Source organism: Fusarium graminearum, chromosome 1 (assembly GCF_000240135.3).
Source record: "Fusarium graminearum PH-1 chromosome 1, whole genome shotgun sequence".
Taxonomy (NCBI): Eukaryota; Fungi; Ascomycota; class Sordariomycetes; order Hypocreales; family Nectriaceae; genus Fusarium; species Fusarium graminearum.
This window is the reverse complement of record NC_026474.1, coordinates 10,894,073-10,910,257: the sequence shown is the minus strand read 5'-3', so window position 1 is coordinate 10,910,257 and position 16,185 is coordinate 10,894,073. Positions and strand designations below refer to the sequence as shown.

Here is a 16,185-nt window from a genome sequence, read left to right as displayed (position 1 = left end):
GTCTTTTTCAAGCGCATTTACCCACACCAAGATTCAAGATAATACCACATTGACAGATGTAGGGTGGCCATTGGCTTTATAAACTATGCTAGTGAATACAGCCATGTTCAAATGGCTTGAGATTGCAGTGAACGGGCCGCCCTCATTTACTCAGGCAAGGAACTAAGCGCAAAGAGAAGTGATAGATGTTGAATTGTTATCTGGAGTTTGCCCAAAAATCAGCATTGCGATTGTAGGACTTCAATAGATAGAAAGCTTGGTTCAATTTCTTCTCCAGCAAGGAACCGTTTTAACTGCCATTCTTTACATCATAGGGGCTGAACTTGGCATTAATTAATCCGCTTTACGAGTATGCCAATGCTGTACAAGATGATTTTGCCCGGTGTATTTCCTTCACTGCAATTTTAACGCTCGCTCAATCAGTGTTATAGGCGTGCAGAGATTTCTTGCTGCTGACGACCTGCAAATTGATGTGACTCAGGATAATCTTCACTGCAATTTTAACCCCTCCCGACGGCTGACGAAGTAAGAAACTGTATTCTCCCAAGTTGCCCAGCTTTTTTGAGCCGTGGCTATGGAACTCTTCTTTATCCATGGAGTAGAGTATTCTAATTCCACCTCAAAATAAATAAATCACCTACGTGGTGATGCTCGCGATACCCTCGTCACAGCAACTTTTGGTGTTTAGGTTCTATATCGGAGGTGCTCTCATTTGACCATCCTCTTTTGGCTTAGCATCTATCTTCCAGGTCAGTTAGCGTCCGCGGAGACATGACGCTCCAATCGGTACCCCGCAACCGGCCATCATTGACCAGTATTTCCTGCAAGGGAACAAAGGACATGATGCTTGCAACTAAAATTCTAGAAAATACAGATGCTCTTTTTCTATTCCAAACAAAACTAATCAGTGCTCAATCCAGAGCTTTGTCCGTTTGAGACACCAAACTCCAAGTGCCAAGCGTCGATCCTTTAGTTTTTCCCGCCTTATTCCCCAGGTCCGATGCCGCCAAAGAAACGTGCATACGTACCGAAAACAAAAGGTGAGTGGGTGCAGCCTCACTTTTGTGTTACCGACTCACTGACTTGCCTATAGGCTGCCATGAGTGTTCCAAACGACGCATCCATTGTGATCGTACGGAACCTAGCTGTTACAAGTGTACTTCTAGAGGTCTGAGTTGCAGTGGTTTAGGTATTCGGCATCGGTTCAACAAGGGCGTTGCTGCCAGAGGAAAGTGGGCTGGCAAGACTATTGACAAAGTCTACGAAGAGTGGGTATAAGATTGCTAACTAGAACAAAGACTGTGCTGATTAGAATCTAGAAACGAATGGAAAGTCACAACTAGAGACCAAGATGTGCGAAAACCATGGACAACTTCGACTGTGAGTCAGCGGGAAGAAAATACAGAATCTCCATCTCACGACAATGCCCGACTATGCAACTTCAGAGATGAGACGAACTCATCCCAACCTAACACCCAAGATCTTGTTGTTCATCAAAACGCAATACTCGATGACCACACCATCTTTTGCACCATATTCTTACACAACATCCGAGATAGTACACCGGCATGGAAGCGGAATCTATATCTAACTTGTGAGTCGTACGTTCAAAGCGATATCATCATGGGTATCTAACAGCTATCAGTCTCCAAATGTATATCAACAGAGATGGTGGCTATAGATGGCGTCCACAATGACTGGCGTCACCTCCTCCTCCCTCTAGCCCAGCAAGACGAACTGGTCATGAACGCCGTCCTCACAGTTTCGGCATTCCATTTCCATATCAACAAACTAGAAAACCGTCTGATACAAAGCAAACAACAATACAGCGCTTTTGGCAACAATTCATGCGATTCTTATGTGCCTGACCCACATCTTCTCCTCAGTCGAACTCTTCAAGGTCTACGGAAGCGACAGGAACTGCACTCCAGGGACCAGACTACACAGCATTCAGTTTTGATCACTCTACTATTACTTATGACTTCTGATCTTGTTACTGGGGGCTCAGACTTTCCGATGCTTCTGCGGATGCTTGAGTCTGCGCTGGATGCGATTGGTGGCAAGGAAGGACTGGGAACGGGTATCCTGGCTGGCTTTATTATGCGTGAACTTTACAAGTAAGTGTCAAAAATCATAATCGTAAGAAATACTTACACGGGCATAGGATCCGAGTGTATGCTGCCCCACACCTTGGCGAAGAAATGGGTCTTGAAATGATCTCATCCCAAGCCCGAACAGACCAACTATTCGGCTGTCTTAACCACTGCCTCCAGCTCTACCCCGAACACGCACCTCTCTTTTCTCAAGTCGCAGACCTCGTTTACCAAGCCCGAGACATTTATCTCCAACAAGTCCTGTCCGATCAAACAACTAGTTTTTTCGACCTCGATCCTGTCCCCACAAACCCCAGCTCCATAGCTCGCGTCCAGCGCTTCATCGAAACACTGGGGCAAATACCCCATACTTCACCTATAGCACATATCCTGATTTGGACGACGTTTGTAGCGGCATCTGATGCACAACTCGATGAACATAAGACGTATTTCGAGGATGAGCTTCGGAGACATCACGCTCGGAGTGGATTTGGGAATTTATTAAAAGGCATTGAAGCGTTGAAGAGGATATGGGCAAGAAAGCCTGGAGAAAGATGGACGACGCTTTTACCGCTCACAAAAGTACTTGTTGCATAATATTGGGATTTATGATGGCACGAAGTCAAATGGAAATGATTATAATCTTAGTTTTTATAATACCCTACTGTTCAAATCTCTCGAGTCGTTTTTATCGATGATTAAAAGTCCTCCACTCGGTAGACCTGATAAGGAACCTCTTCATATGGGTGCGCTCTGCAACACGTCAGTACCATCGCTCATGAAGTCGAACTAGGGTGTCGTACTCTTTGAGCGCAGCGACCGCGTTCCGGGTAGTATCCTCACCAACAATCAACGTTTCAACTCTAACTTCCGGTATCTCCTCCAACTCTCCAATCTTGCCGATAGCCGGGTTCGCCCCATCACCCGGTCTGAACTGTCCAGTACCGGATGTCTGCCATGCGCACTCAGTGTAGCCGCCGGGACCCGGGTAGCAGCCCGCGCCGGCTTTGAAGATGGCCGCTTTGCATGCTGCTGCGCTGGTAGGCGGGACGTAGAAGACGAGGGTGAATTTACGCAGAGATGATGCCATTTTGTTTATTCGGGATGGGTAGTGAGCTTGTGGAAAGATGTGGATAATGAGAGTGGTGTTAAACTATAAGCCACTGCACTGAAAGAATAGCGCCAGTTTAACACCTACGCTGCGACACTTATTGACAAGCTTGACCGCTTTTCTTAATCTTACGATATGTCCCTGCATATCTCCTCGGCAAGGTACATCCGTATCTAATTATCATTCCACTCTCACTTCTTAAAGGCTAAACAGGCTTTTATTCTTTGTTACAGCCATGAATCGCACCTCCCGGACTGACGAACCCTATGAAGGGGAACAAAAAGGCTACAATCAAAGTCCCAACCCTCTCTCTGCTGACTTGACCACTAATCAAGATCTGAAAGGTACTGTTGACGGAAGGACTGTAAGACGTGGTACCCAGAGCCCGTCGCTCTACAACTCTGCCTTGGACGACGACATACGACAGACGTTGGATCCAGATGCTGGTTCGAGTGGTGCCCGAGGATCTGAGTTGGTTAATAAAGACGTTAGCCAGCTCATGGGAAGCGAGGTCGAGCAGGCTGCTCAGTCCCCCTTCCCTCACTCGCCCCCCTCCAACTCGGCTAGCGGATTGGGCGGGGATGAAGGCGGTACCCTTTCATGGGGAAACCGTCTAAAGAACGGCATCATCAAGTTTTGCTCCTTCATCGGGCCAGGCTTTTTGATCGCTGTCGCTTATAGTATGACTTGACCTCGTCCCAGAAACCCATTCTCCAAGGCACTGGCTGACACATAGGTTTTTAGTTGATCCTGGAAACTACTCCACGGGCGTAGCTGCTGGGGCTACGTATCAATTCAAGCTGCTCTTTGTAGTCCTCATGGCCAATCTTTTCGCTATATTCCTTCAGACTCTTTGCATCAAACTAGGCACAGTTTCGGGGCTCAATCTCGCCCAGGCTTGTAGAGCTTTCCTTCCACGATGGGCCAACTTCGGCCTCTACTTCTTCGCCGAGGTTGCCATTATCGCTACCGATATCGCCGAGGTATGTTTCTCTATCAATCAATACTATCCTTGCCCCCGACTATTGCCTAAGAGGTTGAGTGAAGACTAGAACGCTGAGATGACTATAGGTGATTGGTTTTGCTATCGCCTTGAACCTTCTCATCCCTGCCATTCCCCTGGTAGCTGGATGTGCCATTTCAATCCTTGATGTCATGCTCATTCTCCTTTTCTACCAGCCACACGGATCCATGAAAGGGCTCAGAGTCTTTGAGTCCTTCATTGTCCTGCTGGTACTTGGCGTCGTGATTTGCTTCTGTATTCAGCTATCTCTTATCCAGGAAACAAACGTTGGTAGCATCTTCAGAGGCTACCTGCCGTCCAGTGCCATTACTGAGCAAAAAGGGTGAGTATAGCAGATCATTCTAATTCATTTATTGTCTTACTCTAATTGTCCCAAGGCTTTACCAGGCTTGTGGTATTCTAGGGGCGACAGTCATGCCTCATAGTCTCTATCTCGGCTCAGGCATAGTTCAGCCACGTCTACGATCCTTCGATGCTAAGCATGATCTTCTACCAGAGAATATTCAGTCGCCTTCGAATGACAGTAATGACATAAATAAGGGCTACTATATCCCATCCCTGAGAGCTATTCGACACTGCTACAGAGCCTCTGCGATCGAACTGGCCATCGCGCTGTTCACTTTTGCATTGTTTGTCAACTCATCTATCGTAATCGTGTCGGGTGTCTCACTTCATAATAAGCCGGACGCATCTGAGGCAGACATATTCAGTATCCACAAGTTGCTCTCTGAATCTATATCCTCTGTGGCAGGGACCATCTTCGCCCTTGCGCTGCTATTATCTGGAGTCTCGGCCGGCATTGTATGTACGATCACCGGGCAGATGGTCTCCGAGGGAGCGCTGAATTGGAGGCTTCGGCCCTGGCTCCGCCGCTTGGTCACCCGAGGTATCAGCATCATACCCAGCGTCGTCATCGCCGCGGCCGTCGGTCGATCTGGCTTGAACGACGCCCTCAACGCCTCGCAAGTCGTCTTGAGCATCATACTACCATTTGTGTCTGCACCGCTCATTTACTTCACATGCTTGAACAAATACATGACGGTTAAGCCCGGCGGGGCTGGGTTTGGCACGAATTGTGACCGAGAGACTACCCGCAATCGTAATGAGGAGGCTCTGGCGCGAGACGAGATAGGCAGTGTGAAAATGGCCAACTCGTGGTTAACCGCAGCCTTTGCAGTGCTGCTGTGGTTGGTCATCACGGTGCTTAATGTGGCAAACCTGGTCTTGTTGGGCCTTAGTAAATGACCATGAAGCTTTGGTGAGAAGCATCCCTGGAGATAATTGATTGAGTATTGCTTTTTTCCCCCACCTTCTCAATTCATTCTCTAATCTTTTTTTCAATTTTCTTTCTTTCTACATTCAACAATCTTATAGAAGACGCCTGTTCAACACGGCGCGACAAGGCTACATAAGGAGTGGCTCTCATCGACGACGGATGGCTTTGTTAGAATCACATGGCGCCGTGACGGAATTCCACTGGTTTTCGGATGGGATCACGGGTTTCTCTCAAACCCCAGCACTGGTTCTCCCACAAGGTTTTCTCTATGCTGCCACGCGAATGCGGGGGGCTTCTCAAGCCGATACGGAAAGCTAAATATATCTCACATATTCACTATGAGATCAAGAACCAACTATTAAATTTAATAGAAGATACAACATCAATTTCTATGCTCTGGAAAACTTTGTTAGTCCCACGATTGTATACGATATCTGGTGGCTTGACTTCAGAGGCGCTATTTGATTTCGTGAGGTGATTCAATATCTTGAACAATTATGACTGAAAGCGTTTGGTATGACCAAGTCTAGCAAAACCTCGACTCAAATACTCCTCTGGAAAGAGAATTTAAAGGAAAGAATGCCGCAAATATAGTAGTACCAATAAGTATATCACGAGAGGATTTAAAATTCAGTAGAGAGTGTAGGTCTATAAGAATCTGAATTGATTCAGAACTCGTCATTAATAGGACCAGGGAGGAGGTTAAAGCTGCAGTGAAAGCTGACAGTAAGCAGGAAAAACGGTGCTGGGAAGTCCGATTGGAAGGGGAAATTAAACATTGCAGTGCGTGGCGTGGCGTGGCGCCCCAGACAGGAGGGGGGTTAAAATCGCAGTGAAACAAACTTCAAAGTCAATATCCTTCCTGTGCTGATAATGTTGACATCAGACCTCAATGTTCAGCATTAGTTGCAACATATTTTTAGTATAAAACATTATATAACCACATTCTAAATATGTTTTAAAATGCATGGGAACATTAATTCATCCAACCTAGCATGACACCTCCAAGCTATTCTTCTCCATTATAGCAGACCAGGCATCTTCTACCTCATTCGGGATATCAACATTCTTTTTCGTGCCCTTTCCCATCTCGCTTTGCCTATAAGAAGCGTCTCCCATGATTCGATCCAAAAAGCGATCCATAGACCAAAGCTCTCTTGTCTTGTTGTCTTTTCCAGCCTGGGTATCTTCTTGGTTGGTTGTAATATCGGGCGTCGTCTGCGGCCAACTCGAAATCCGTACTTCTTGGTCACGGTAAATGCCTTTGAAGGATGACACTGTTCGAATGCTCATGGCAGGGTCTTGCACCACGGTAATTGATCTAGGCGAGCTGATATCGTATCCGTCCAGGACCTTTCGAGTTTCGAGGGCATCAGCTCCACAATCTGTAGAACGGTCCGAGACTATAATATTAAAGCCGTCGTGTGTAGTCTTTTGGTTATTAACCTTGAGTCTGTAAAATCGCTCCGCCATGGTCTTTAATATTTGACCCTCTGGTTCGCCATTAATCTCGTCAAAGATTGGAGAATATTTCTTGCTGGCCTTTATGGCATTATAGACGAATGGTGTGCAGGGTCCAACTCCACCACATAGGACCAGCACTGTATTTCCTTTTCGCGTTTCGGGGCTGGTTTGCTGATGGACTGCCCATTCGAACACTGCTTCCGGGATCGCCAGGATCGCCGAAGCACACAGGATGATCACATCGGTTGAAGCATTGTCGTTTGTTTGTTGTAGTGTTTGAAGATATGTGTCGAGATCATTCGCGCTGTAGATCTGCTCGAGGGCGAGAAATCTTGAGACAATATTGACCGAGTCTGTCAATCCATTTGACTCTTCTGTAATTCTTGCAGGCATGTTGATAATTGTAAAAGCGATATATGTGTTTCAAACTCGGACGAAAGGAAGAAGGGTTCCTCGGCGGTGATATATCTCGGTGAGCGGTGGACAGATTCTCGTTGAGTTGCAATATCCACTCCCCAAGACTATTTACCCTCGTCGATCCCCATCAATGCTATCTTATTACTTCTCTGATAGTATCTTGACCAGTAATAAATATCTTTTACTCATAATTCCATCACTAATGTTGTCTCAGTCAAAGGTACCCGCTTTGTTACTAACACAAGCTGTACGTAAGGAACGCCGCTAGACCTATTCTGGAATACCACTGACATTGGCACTGCAAGCATTGAGATAAAGATTTCGTAACAGATAAAGTTTTAGTGTTCGTAGTAATAAAACCTTCAGTCATGGGAGAAGTATACGAAATATGGCATTTTATGATTTGCCATACATCGAGTTGCGGTCAAGAACTAGATAATACTGGGGGAGGCAATTATGATCACACTTTACTGCCCTGGTCCAATGTCCAGAACATGATCTTAGTTCATTTATGTCCTAACCTAAAGCTTTGAGACTATCTTGTTTCCTGCTCTTGTCTTTCCTTACTTGGACTTTTCCTTGACCGGTAGAGATTCGAGAATATAATCTGCCAAGTCCACAACTGAGGCACCACCCAAAATCTTCAAAACTGGTACATCCACATCAAGCTCTTTGATGCACCATGTGCGGATGTCAACGCCCACAAGACTGTCGACACCCTGGTCCACAAGGGCGACTGTCTCGGAGAAGCTGTCGGATGCTGACAAGAAGAGCGACGCACGCAGCTTCGTAACAATACAAGCTGGATAGTGTGTTAGCATATGTACAGCATAAGAAGTTAGAAGGGAGTTGGGAAACTTACAGGTCAATACAGAAGTTACCTCTTGTGGCGTGTTGGCTGCCGCAAGCTGAGTCTTGACAGGAACCTGTCTTCGTTCCGATCCCTTCCCGTCTTGGTCGTCACCGCCAACTGCAGCGTTGGAATCAATAACTAGCAGCCCAAACCTTGGATTACGTGCCCAGAACACATCTTCAGCCTGTGCAGACGAGATGGGGGCAATTCCTGTAATGATCTCAGCGTCTCGAGCACCCACTGACAAGCCCGTGTTCGATGCAGAACAATGGTCAGCAGCGACGACAGCTTCAGCGAAGAGCTGATGGAGATCAGTCTCGCTCATGGCTAGTGTTCCCGTGCGGTTCATCAGACGGTCGGTCTGCTCACGCGTCAAACGTCCCGAGTTGCTTTGAGTCTCTCGTTCCACATATCCAACACCGAGGACACGACTAATGTCGATAACAGCGGCATTGTGACCAAACATGGACCGCTGTTGGGATACCCATGCTTTCAAGAAGCCGTTGGCAGCTGAGTAAGCGGCTTGTCCCAAATTGCCTGTGGTGCCAACGATTGAACTGAAGGCAATAAACCAATCCAAAGGCTGCTCTTCAGATCCCGAATTGGCGTCTACGACACTCTGGAGATGTAGAGTCCCGTCGACCTTGGGACGAAGGACTGCCTGGAGTTGCTCGATGGTCATTTTGGCTACTGAGCTGTCTTTCAAGACCAAGGCACCATTAGCTACACCAGCCAATGGCGGCATCGATTTAACGATCTGCTTATGAGCCTTCTGAACTGAATCCAGGCTAGTTAGATCTCTGTAAAAATGATTAGCAATGATACAGCGGATTGAATACAGAAGCAAGGTGAGTCACTTACACTGCAATATAAACAACTGTCGCTCCATATTTCTTCTGTTGTCGCTCTACCCACATCTCATCTGGTTGGGGTGTGCGACTACTCAGCACAACATGTCGAGCTCCACGAGAGATCATAAACTCAGCCAGTGACCTTCCAAGATCACCAGTTAGACCCAGCATCCAATAAGTTCGGTCAGATCGGAAGAGGTCATCTCGGTCCCAGACAGGTGCTACTGAGATTGGTACTTGGCTCTCAGCATGCCAGTTGACCAAGCAGAATGGTCCTGTCGAACAGCCTTCAGCGGTCGCCAGTGCTCTGGTCTTTGCCCTCGACACGATCTCGCTCAGCGACTTAACCTTCAAAGGAGCACCGTCGGGGACAGAATTCAGTTGTGCTGCTGCAAAGGTGGTGATTCTGTGTAAAAGCTTGACCACTTCTCCAGTTGCTTCGTGGGGTGCGACCGAAGCAGTGCGTGATGTCAGGTCTTGCAACGTCCTCTTAACACAAGTGCGCGAAAGGGAGTTGTGTAGACGTAGACCCAATCCATGGTCCTTGCCGTGAGACCCCTCATGGATCACATCTTCGGCTTGGCCGCAATCGATGAAGAACGTAACTCCATGTGGGAGTGCGGATTCGATGAGTCGCTTGTTTAACCGAGGGTGCATGAAGATCCAATTAGCCTTGGAGAGCAAGTTCGTCGACTTGTCCGATCTAGTCGTGGTAAATACGACTTTCCGTCCAATGTTGGCCAACTGTCGGGTGAGAAGCGAAGCAAGACCTGGGTCAGGCTCGTGAAGCAAGAGTATTCCGGTTGGGGGAAGCATGTACATGATTTGTTGCACGATCATATCGGCCACAATAAATGACATATATTGACCGTCTGCAACATCATGCTCCTGCTTCAGTGTCTCCGTCCAACTACTGTGTACCGTCACTCGAGATCTGTTCTCAGTAGACAAGCAAAGCTTCTTTTCGCCTGTATTGACGTCTGTGCCGACCTGGACAAAGAAGAATCCTGCGGGAGTCTTGAGACAGGAAGCCAAGGAGCAGGAGACATCGATAGTAGCAGAATCAGTCGAGAGTGGCTTGGCAAACCAGTTGATCTCTTTCAGGTTGTAGTAAGCGTCGTCTTTCCACTGCAGCTCGAGAGATGTCTGCCGACCGAGGGAGGATGTCGATAGTGAAGGATCCACGGTCGACTTTGACTCTGTGAGTTGCAAGATGGGTCGTCTCCATGAGTTGTAACGGTCGTTCTGCGCTTTCTGAAGACGCACTCTGCTGATGTACAACCGGCCGTCATGGAGATAAAGCTCCGGCTCAACAGTCCACAGCATCTCTACTGTAGCAGTGCCGTCATTGACAGACTGAAGATCATCTTCCGAGGTCTCGGGCGTCAACGTAGATGGACCTCTCGCGGATGAAGTATCCGTTACCAGCCTTAGCTGTTGCACAAGCTTCGCGATCAGACCCGCACAGCCACTGAGATATCCAGTAGCCTTCTCATCCAAATCCAAGACCTGGAACTTGGTTTCAGGAATCTCGTAAAAGAGAGACCGGAAGAGACCAGTTCCAATTGCGCCTAGAGGGTTTCCACTGCGGGTGTTGGGTACCACCCAAAGCAAACTGGCAGGCGAAGTAGCCAAGAGGTGTTGGAAATTTTGCCATGCTGTGTTGCTGATGTTGTGGAAGAATGTGCCACCAGTATCGCATTCGGTCAGAGAAAGAATGTGTAGGTCTACATTGCTAGGAATCTTGGCGATAGCGTCTTTGCTGTCGAGTTGGGGAATGTGGATGATCTCGGCGAAAAGGGGGCTCAGTACGCGGATAATGTCACTCGCCAGCTTGCTCCCTGAAGTTGAACTTCCCCCAATAACTACGAGATGTGACGTCCCTTTTGAGATGGTAGGGGAAGGTGTGTGCCCATTCTGGATGCCATTGACGTGATCTGTTGCTGCGGAAGGTAGCGCATCGTGTTGAAGAGGGTCTCGCAACTTGACAATGCGATCGTCCACGGCCTGTGCCACAAACACCGATCCTGGCATCTGCACCTTATCAGGCATTGGCGTATTGGTATCGACCCCTGCAAATCCTGTTCCCTTCAGGAGGGTATCCCACTCTTCGAGCGTGATAGTAGGGCCCCATCGTCGACCGTCGTCCTTGCCAACCCACCATCCTGGTAATCCACCCATGACCAGACCGATTCGCATCACGTCATTACCCAAGATCTCCATGAGCACCAAGAAACCTCCAGGTTTCAAGAGCCGTCGGGTGTTCTGCAAAGTCTCTGTCAAATTCTTGGTGGCATGGAGGACGTTGGCGGCTAATATGATATCGTAGCTATGCTCAGGAAAGCCTTGACTCACGGGGTCTTTCTCGATGTCCAGCATCTTGAACAGCATCTTGCCAGCATGATCTTGGAACTTGTCCACTGCACGTTCAAAGAAGCCGCTCGAGATATCGGTGTAAGTGTAGGATGAGTATGCTTGTCCAATGCGGTCAAGAACAGCACCTGTTGCACCACCTGTACCAGCACCGATCTCCAAGAATCTCATCTTAGGATGCTTGTCAGCGATCTGACCGACGACTCCGGAGATCAAGACGTTGAGCCAGCCGAAACCAATGGCGTGTGTGTAGTATCGGTCCAGATAGTTGTTCTGCGTCATGTATTGAAGAATGTTGGTGTCCCCCTTGATCACATCAGGGAGTGGTAAGTTTTCACCAACAGCCTTGGTCAAGTTAAAGTCTGCGTCTTGAGGTCCATAACTCTCCATCATAGCGTAAACGTCCTCTTTAGTGTCTTGAATCCAGGACTGGGGTGCATAACTATGCGTTCCACTACAGACCAGATCGTAAAGTCGCTCTGCATTGTCCAGCAAGGACTGGCGGTACCATGGCAATTGACTGCGCTGATCGGATGGGACAGACAGATGAAGCTTCTTGAGATAGAAAAAGGCAGCTCGCTCAGCATCTAGAGCCTTGGTCCTCTCCTCAAAGGTTGGGGCCATGTTGCCCAGCACTAGAGGACCATCTGCCTCGTTGACGCACCAAATCTGCTCCTGGAATAATTGTCTGTCGTCTCTGTCCGTGGCTGCAGCAAATGGTGAAAAGCTCAGTCCCTCTATCTCGATAATTCGTTGGGAGTATCCTGAAGCATAAACCTCCACATCGCCTGTGATAAAGTCATCGCGAGAGTCTGTGAGGGTGCAGTCAAAGTCAACTTCTTCTGTCATGTTGGGGCCACAAAGCGATGGTACTAGCGAGACTCTGCGACAAGCAGTGGGAGCTCGCATAGACCACAATCTTCCATCGCCCGGAGCGCTATATGCAGCGAACAGCCCCTGCAAAGCGTTGTCGAGCATACCTGGATGGAAGATCAAGGTTGTCTCACTACCATCCTCGCCAAAAGGTGGACGCTGAATTGACCCTTCAGAAAAGCCCAGTTTTCGCGAAAGCCGACTAAGTCCTCGGAACGGTCCAGAGTACATGTATCCCAGGTCGTGCTGCATAGCAGAGTAGAATCTCTCAACGTCAATGCCAGCCATGCCAGGGACAGGGGTAGATCGAGTAGCAAATTGCTCTGCCGCATGACCGTCACTGCCTGTTGTAGTGACGGTCTCTGTCTGCAAGAAGATGCAAACCTTACCACAGCAGTTCAAAGCCATAGACCCGGACTCGCGACTGATCGTCGAGTACGTTGCGAAGTCTGCCGTGATAGTTTCAACATCAGGGTGGATGGCTGAAACGTTTGTCATGGTAACTAAGAGCTCGGTTCCAGATGCTGACTCGTTAACAGCGATAGCCTTCCGAATCTCCAAGTCATAGAGGTCAATCTTGCTGACTGGACGTCCCTGAGCAATCTGAAGACTTGCCTCCATAGCCAGAGCGATATATCCTGTGCCTGGAAATACAATCTGTCCCTGCAGAGCATGCCCAACCATCCAGGGGAGCTCCTTGGTCTTGAGGATGTTCTGCCAACGCCACTCCTCGGCCGTGCCATCCGCTGTCTGGATGCCAAGGAGATCATGAAAGCTTCCAGGCATAGTGCGGAACAACTTGGTTGATCTTGACTCTGCCCAAAGCGGTTTATCATGGGTCCATGCGTAGGTTGGTAAGTCATCCATGGTACTGCATAACTTGGAGCCAGTGTCTTTGGATACTCGCTTTTGGAAAGTTCCCAGATCCACGCACTGGTTACCGAATTGAGTCCACAGAAAGCCCAGTGCTGTCGAGAATGACTCGATGTCATCCTTTCCTCTGACTAGAGCAGATGTGTATGGGAGCTTGTTACCCATAAGTTCAAGCACAGACTCATCTAAAGGACCCTTTAGTGCTGCATGTGGACCGATCTCAAGGATAGCGTTGTATGTATCAGATGAGTCAAGACAGCCTTGGACGGCCTCATGGAACATAACAGGACTCAACAAATTGTCGACCCAGTACTGACAGTCAAGGCCATCGACGTCCAATACTGGCTTCCCGGAGCGTACGCTCGAGAACCATTTGGGTGCATCTGAAGCAGGCTCTCGAGCAACTATACCACATGCCTGGAGAGCTTCCGTATAGGGAGAGACACAAGGTTGCATGTGACTAGAATGGTATGCGGTGTCGACCTTGAGTAGACGGGCAAACTTCTTCTCTTCCTCAGAAAAGATGAAATGTGCCTGATTAATGGCGTCAGAGTCTCCAGAAAGGGTGACACTGTTCGGACCGTTGTGGGCAGCCAGGGAAATACGTCCTCGGAAGTCTTCCAACTGACAAAGTTCAATTGCATCCTCGTACGTCGTCCCCACTGCCATCATGGATCCTTTGACGGAGCTGTCCTTGCCGGTCGATGATGAGCCACTGGCAAGCTTGGCAAAGTAGCCGCGATAGTAAGCGATCTTGATCGCATCAGCCGAGGAGACAAATCCGGCAGCATAGGCAGCAGCGATCTCTCCAGAAGAGTGACCGACTACCCCTTGGAATTGCACACCATTGGCCTTGAGAAGATCAACAAGCATGATCTGGACGGCGGTACATAAGGGCTGTGATAGCTCGGCTTCTTTGATACGAGATGTTGTGTCGGCCAGCAACTCCCTTCCCAAGCTCCACCGTGGGCGGTGGCATTCTGGGAGACTCGCCAAAACTGCATCTAGATCTTGAATAACAGACTGTGCCAGTGGGTTGGAGCGCATAAGCTTCGTACCCATGGTCGCCCATTGCGCGCCCTGTCCAGTGAAGACTCCCAAGAGGGCTGGATGACTGAGTGTTGCGGCTTTAGACCCAACCACCGAACTTGCAGAATCATCCAAAACAGCTTCGACCTTCTCCAAAAGTTGTTCAAATGTCGATGCTATGATAGACACTCTCTGTGAAAGCACGGTGCGCTTGGTGCTTAGGATATAAGCGAGGCTTGTCAAATCTAAGCTTTCGTCCTTATCCTTGGAGGTATTGAGGTATTCCAAAAAGCTTTCCAGGACTCCCCTCAGTGAAGTCTCAGAAGCAGCAGAAAAAACGAAGGGGATCGCGGGCACTACCAGTGGACTTGAGGAAGGTGTAGCGAAACTATTCTGAGGGGCCTGAGAGTATGCTTCTAGAATGGCGTGTGCGTTTGTACCACCAAAGCCAAAACTGTTGACACTAGCTCTGCGTGGTACGTTAGTTAAAAGCGTAGGCCAAGGCGTTAGACTAGTTGGAATGCTCAGGTGCTTGGTAAATGGTTCAAGTGCAGGATTGAGTCGATTGAAGAGCAAGTTAGGTGGAACAGCTATAGACCTGGTTAGAGTACTATACATGGATTCATGAAGAAGGCACACTTACCACCGTGTTTCAGAGCCATACAGGCTTTAATCAGGCCTGCTAGACCGGCTGTTCCTTCTGTGTGACCGATGACGGTCTTGATGGAACCCACCAGGAGGTTGTCAGCTTCGCTCAGGAGTCCGTTCGTTCCGTTTGTAACGGAGTCTGTCTCGTTAGGAAAGAACGCTGTCTTTAATGCTTCAGCCTCTTGCGGGTCACCTGCTGGTGTACCAGTTCCATGGGCTTCAAAGAACTGACAACGACCTTCTGGTGTAGCAGGATCAAGTCCGGCCTTGGCGTAGGTCTGACGGATGAGAGACGCCTGTGCTTGAGCACTTGGCATTGTAATGCCCCTGGTCTTGCCATCTTGGTTGACACCGACTTCACGAATGATGCATTCAATCACGTCGTTGTCCTCAATAGCTGCACTGAGTGGCTTCAGCACTACAGCTGCTACTCCTTCACCTCGGGCGTCTGTAACAAAAATTAACTAGGTTAGATAACACAAACAGTAACATCAAGTGGAGAGAAACTCACAGCCATCGGCATCAGCATCCCACATGCGGGATTTGCCAGTCGGTGAAAGCATGCTAAGGTTACTCTCCGAGATGAATGGCAGAGGCGACAAAATCAGGTTTGTGCCGCAGGCAACAGCCATTCTGGATGTGCCATTACGTAAAGCCTGAACGGCTTCATGGACCGCAACCAAGCTTGAAGAGCAAGCTGTGTCAATGGTCTGTGCCAAAGTTAGTAAATATCTTGCCAACAAAGGGGTATCGATCAGGCAAACTTACCATTGAGGGACCATGCCAATTGAAAAAGTAGGAAACACGGCTAGATGCATTACTATTGGCAACACCAGTAGCATTATATGTCGGCACCGAGTTGAGATCAGCAGCTTGAATGACATAGTAGTCAGTGCACATCAGCCCAACATACACAGCCGTGTCGGAATTGTGAAGGCCATGAATGGTCTTCCCAGCAGATTCAATGGCTTCATACACAACCTCGAGTAGGACACGGTGCTGCGGGTCCATAGCCTGTGCTTCTCCGGGTGAGATTCCGAAGAACTGGGTGTCAAAGAGACGGACATCCTCATCTAGCAGATAAGAACGCCGAACATTAGCTGTGCCATGGTGGCTACTGTCTTTGTGGTAGAAGCGATCAAGGTTGAAGCGGTCCTCAGGGACTTCCTTGGACACATCCTTTGGATCTTTCAACAAGTCCCAAAGTTTGGAAGCCGTGTTCGAGCCGCCAGGGAACCGACAGCCGGTACCTATGATGGCAATTGGTTCGTTGGTCGGTCCTTGCATGATGAATTATAAT

General features: G+C 48.6%; 5 protein-coding genes across 5 annotated transcripts; 2 read left to right on the top strand and 3 right to left on the bottom strand.

Moving 5' to 3' along the window:
• Nucleotides 1-1,000: 1,000 nt before the first annotated feature.
• Nucleotides 1,001-2,690, top strand: FGSG_10468 (uncharacterized protein; the record flags this gene model as incomplete). Its single annotated transcript, XM_011321145.1, has 6 exons — nt 1,001-1,040; nt 1,094-1,268; nt 1,320-1,380; nt 1,560-1,594; nt 1,830-2,117; nt 2,165-2,690. 6 exons carry the CDS (start codon nt 1,001-1,003, stop codon nt 2,688-2,690), a joined length of 1,125 nt encoding a protein of 374 aa, XP_011319447.1.
• A 67-nt stretch (nt 2,691-2,757) lies between these two features.
• Nucleotides 2,758-3,226, bottom strand: FGSG_10467 (uncharacterized protein). Its single transcript, XM_011321144.1, has 2 exons — nt 2,897-3,226; nt 2,758-2,846 (listed from the first exon to the last, which is right to left on the bottom strand). Exons 1-2 carry the CDS (start codon nt 3,181-3,183, stop codon nt 2,792-2,794), a joined length of 342 nt encoding a protein of 113 aa, XP_011319446.1. The 5' UTR covers nt 3,184-3,226; the 3' UTR covers nt 2,758-2,791.
• Nucleotides 3,227-3,439: 213 nt separating this feature from the next.
• FGSG_10466 (uncharacterized protein) lies at nt 3,440-5,640 on the top strand (the record flags this gene model as incomplete). Its single annotated transcript, XM_011321143.1, has 5 exons — nt 3,440-3,884; nt 3,979-4,187; nt 4,276-4,550; nt 4,606-5,465; nt 5,603-5,640. The coding sequence occupies 5 exons, from the start codon at nt 3,440-3,442 to the stop codon at nt 5,638-5,640; spliced, it is 1,827 nt and encodes a 608-aa protein (XP_011319445.1).
• Nucleotides 5,641-6,494: 854 nt separating this feature from the next.
• FGSG_10465 (uncharacterized protein) lies at nt 6,495-7,361 on the bottom strand (the record flags this gene model as incomplete). Its single annotated transcript, XM_011321142.1, has 1 exon — nt 6,495-7,361. The coding sequence occupies one exon, from the start codon at nt 7,359-7,361 to the stop codon at nt 6,495-6,497; it is 867 nt and encodes a 288-aa protein (XP_011319444.1).
• A 587-nt stretch (nt 7,362-7,948) lies between these two features.
• Nucleotides 7,949-16,172, bottom strand: FGSG_10464 (uncharacterized protein; the record flags this gene model as incomplete). The annotated part of the gene is made up of 6 exons (XM_011321141.1): nt 7,949-8,187; nt 8,248-9,038; nt 9,100-14,827; nt 14,881-15,333; nt 15,397-15,595; nt 15,654-16,172. 6 exons carry the CDS (start codon nt 16,170-16,172, stop codon nt 7,949-7,951), a joined length of 7,929 nt encoding a protein of 2,642 aa, XP_011319443.1.
• Between the last annotated feature and the right edge of the window lie 13 nt (nt 16,173-16,185).

What these genes read in the sequence shown, in the direction of transcription:
- FGSG_10467 (XM_011321144.1), bottom strand. Translation starts at nt 3,183, where the DNA reads ATGGCATCATCTCTGCGTAAATTCACCCTCGTCTTCTACGTCCCGCCT. An exon ending in GCGGTCGCTGCGCTCAAAGA is followed by an intron (nt 2,847 to 2,896) that starts GTACGACACCCT and finishes GACGTGTTGCAG; the next exon opens with AGCGCACCCATATGAAGAGG.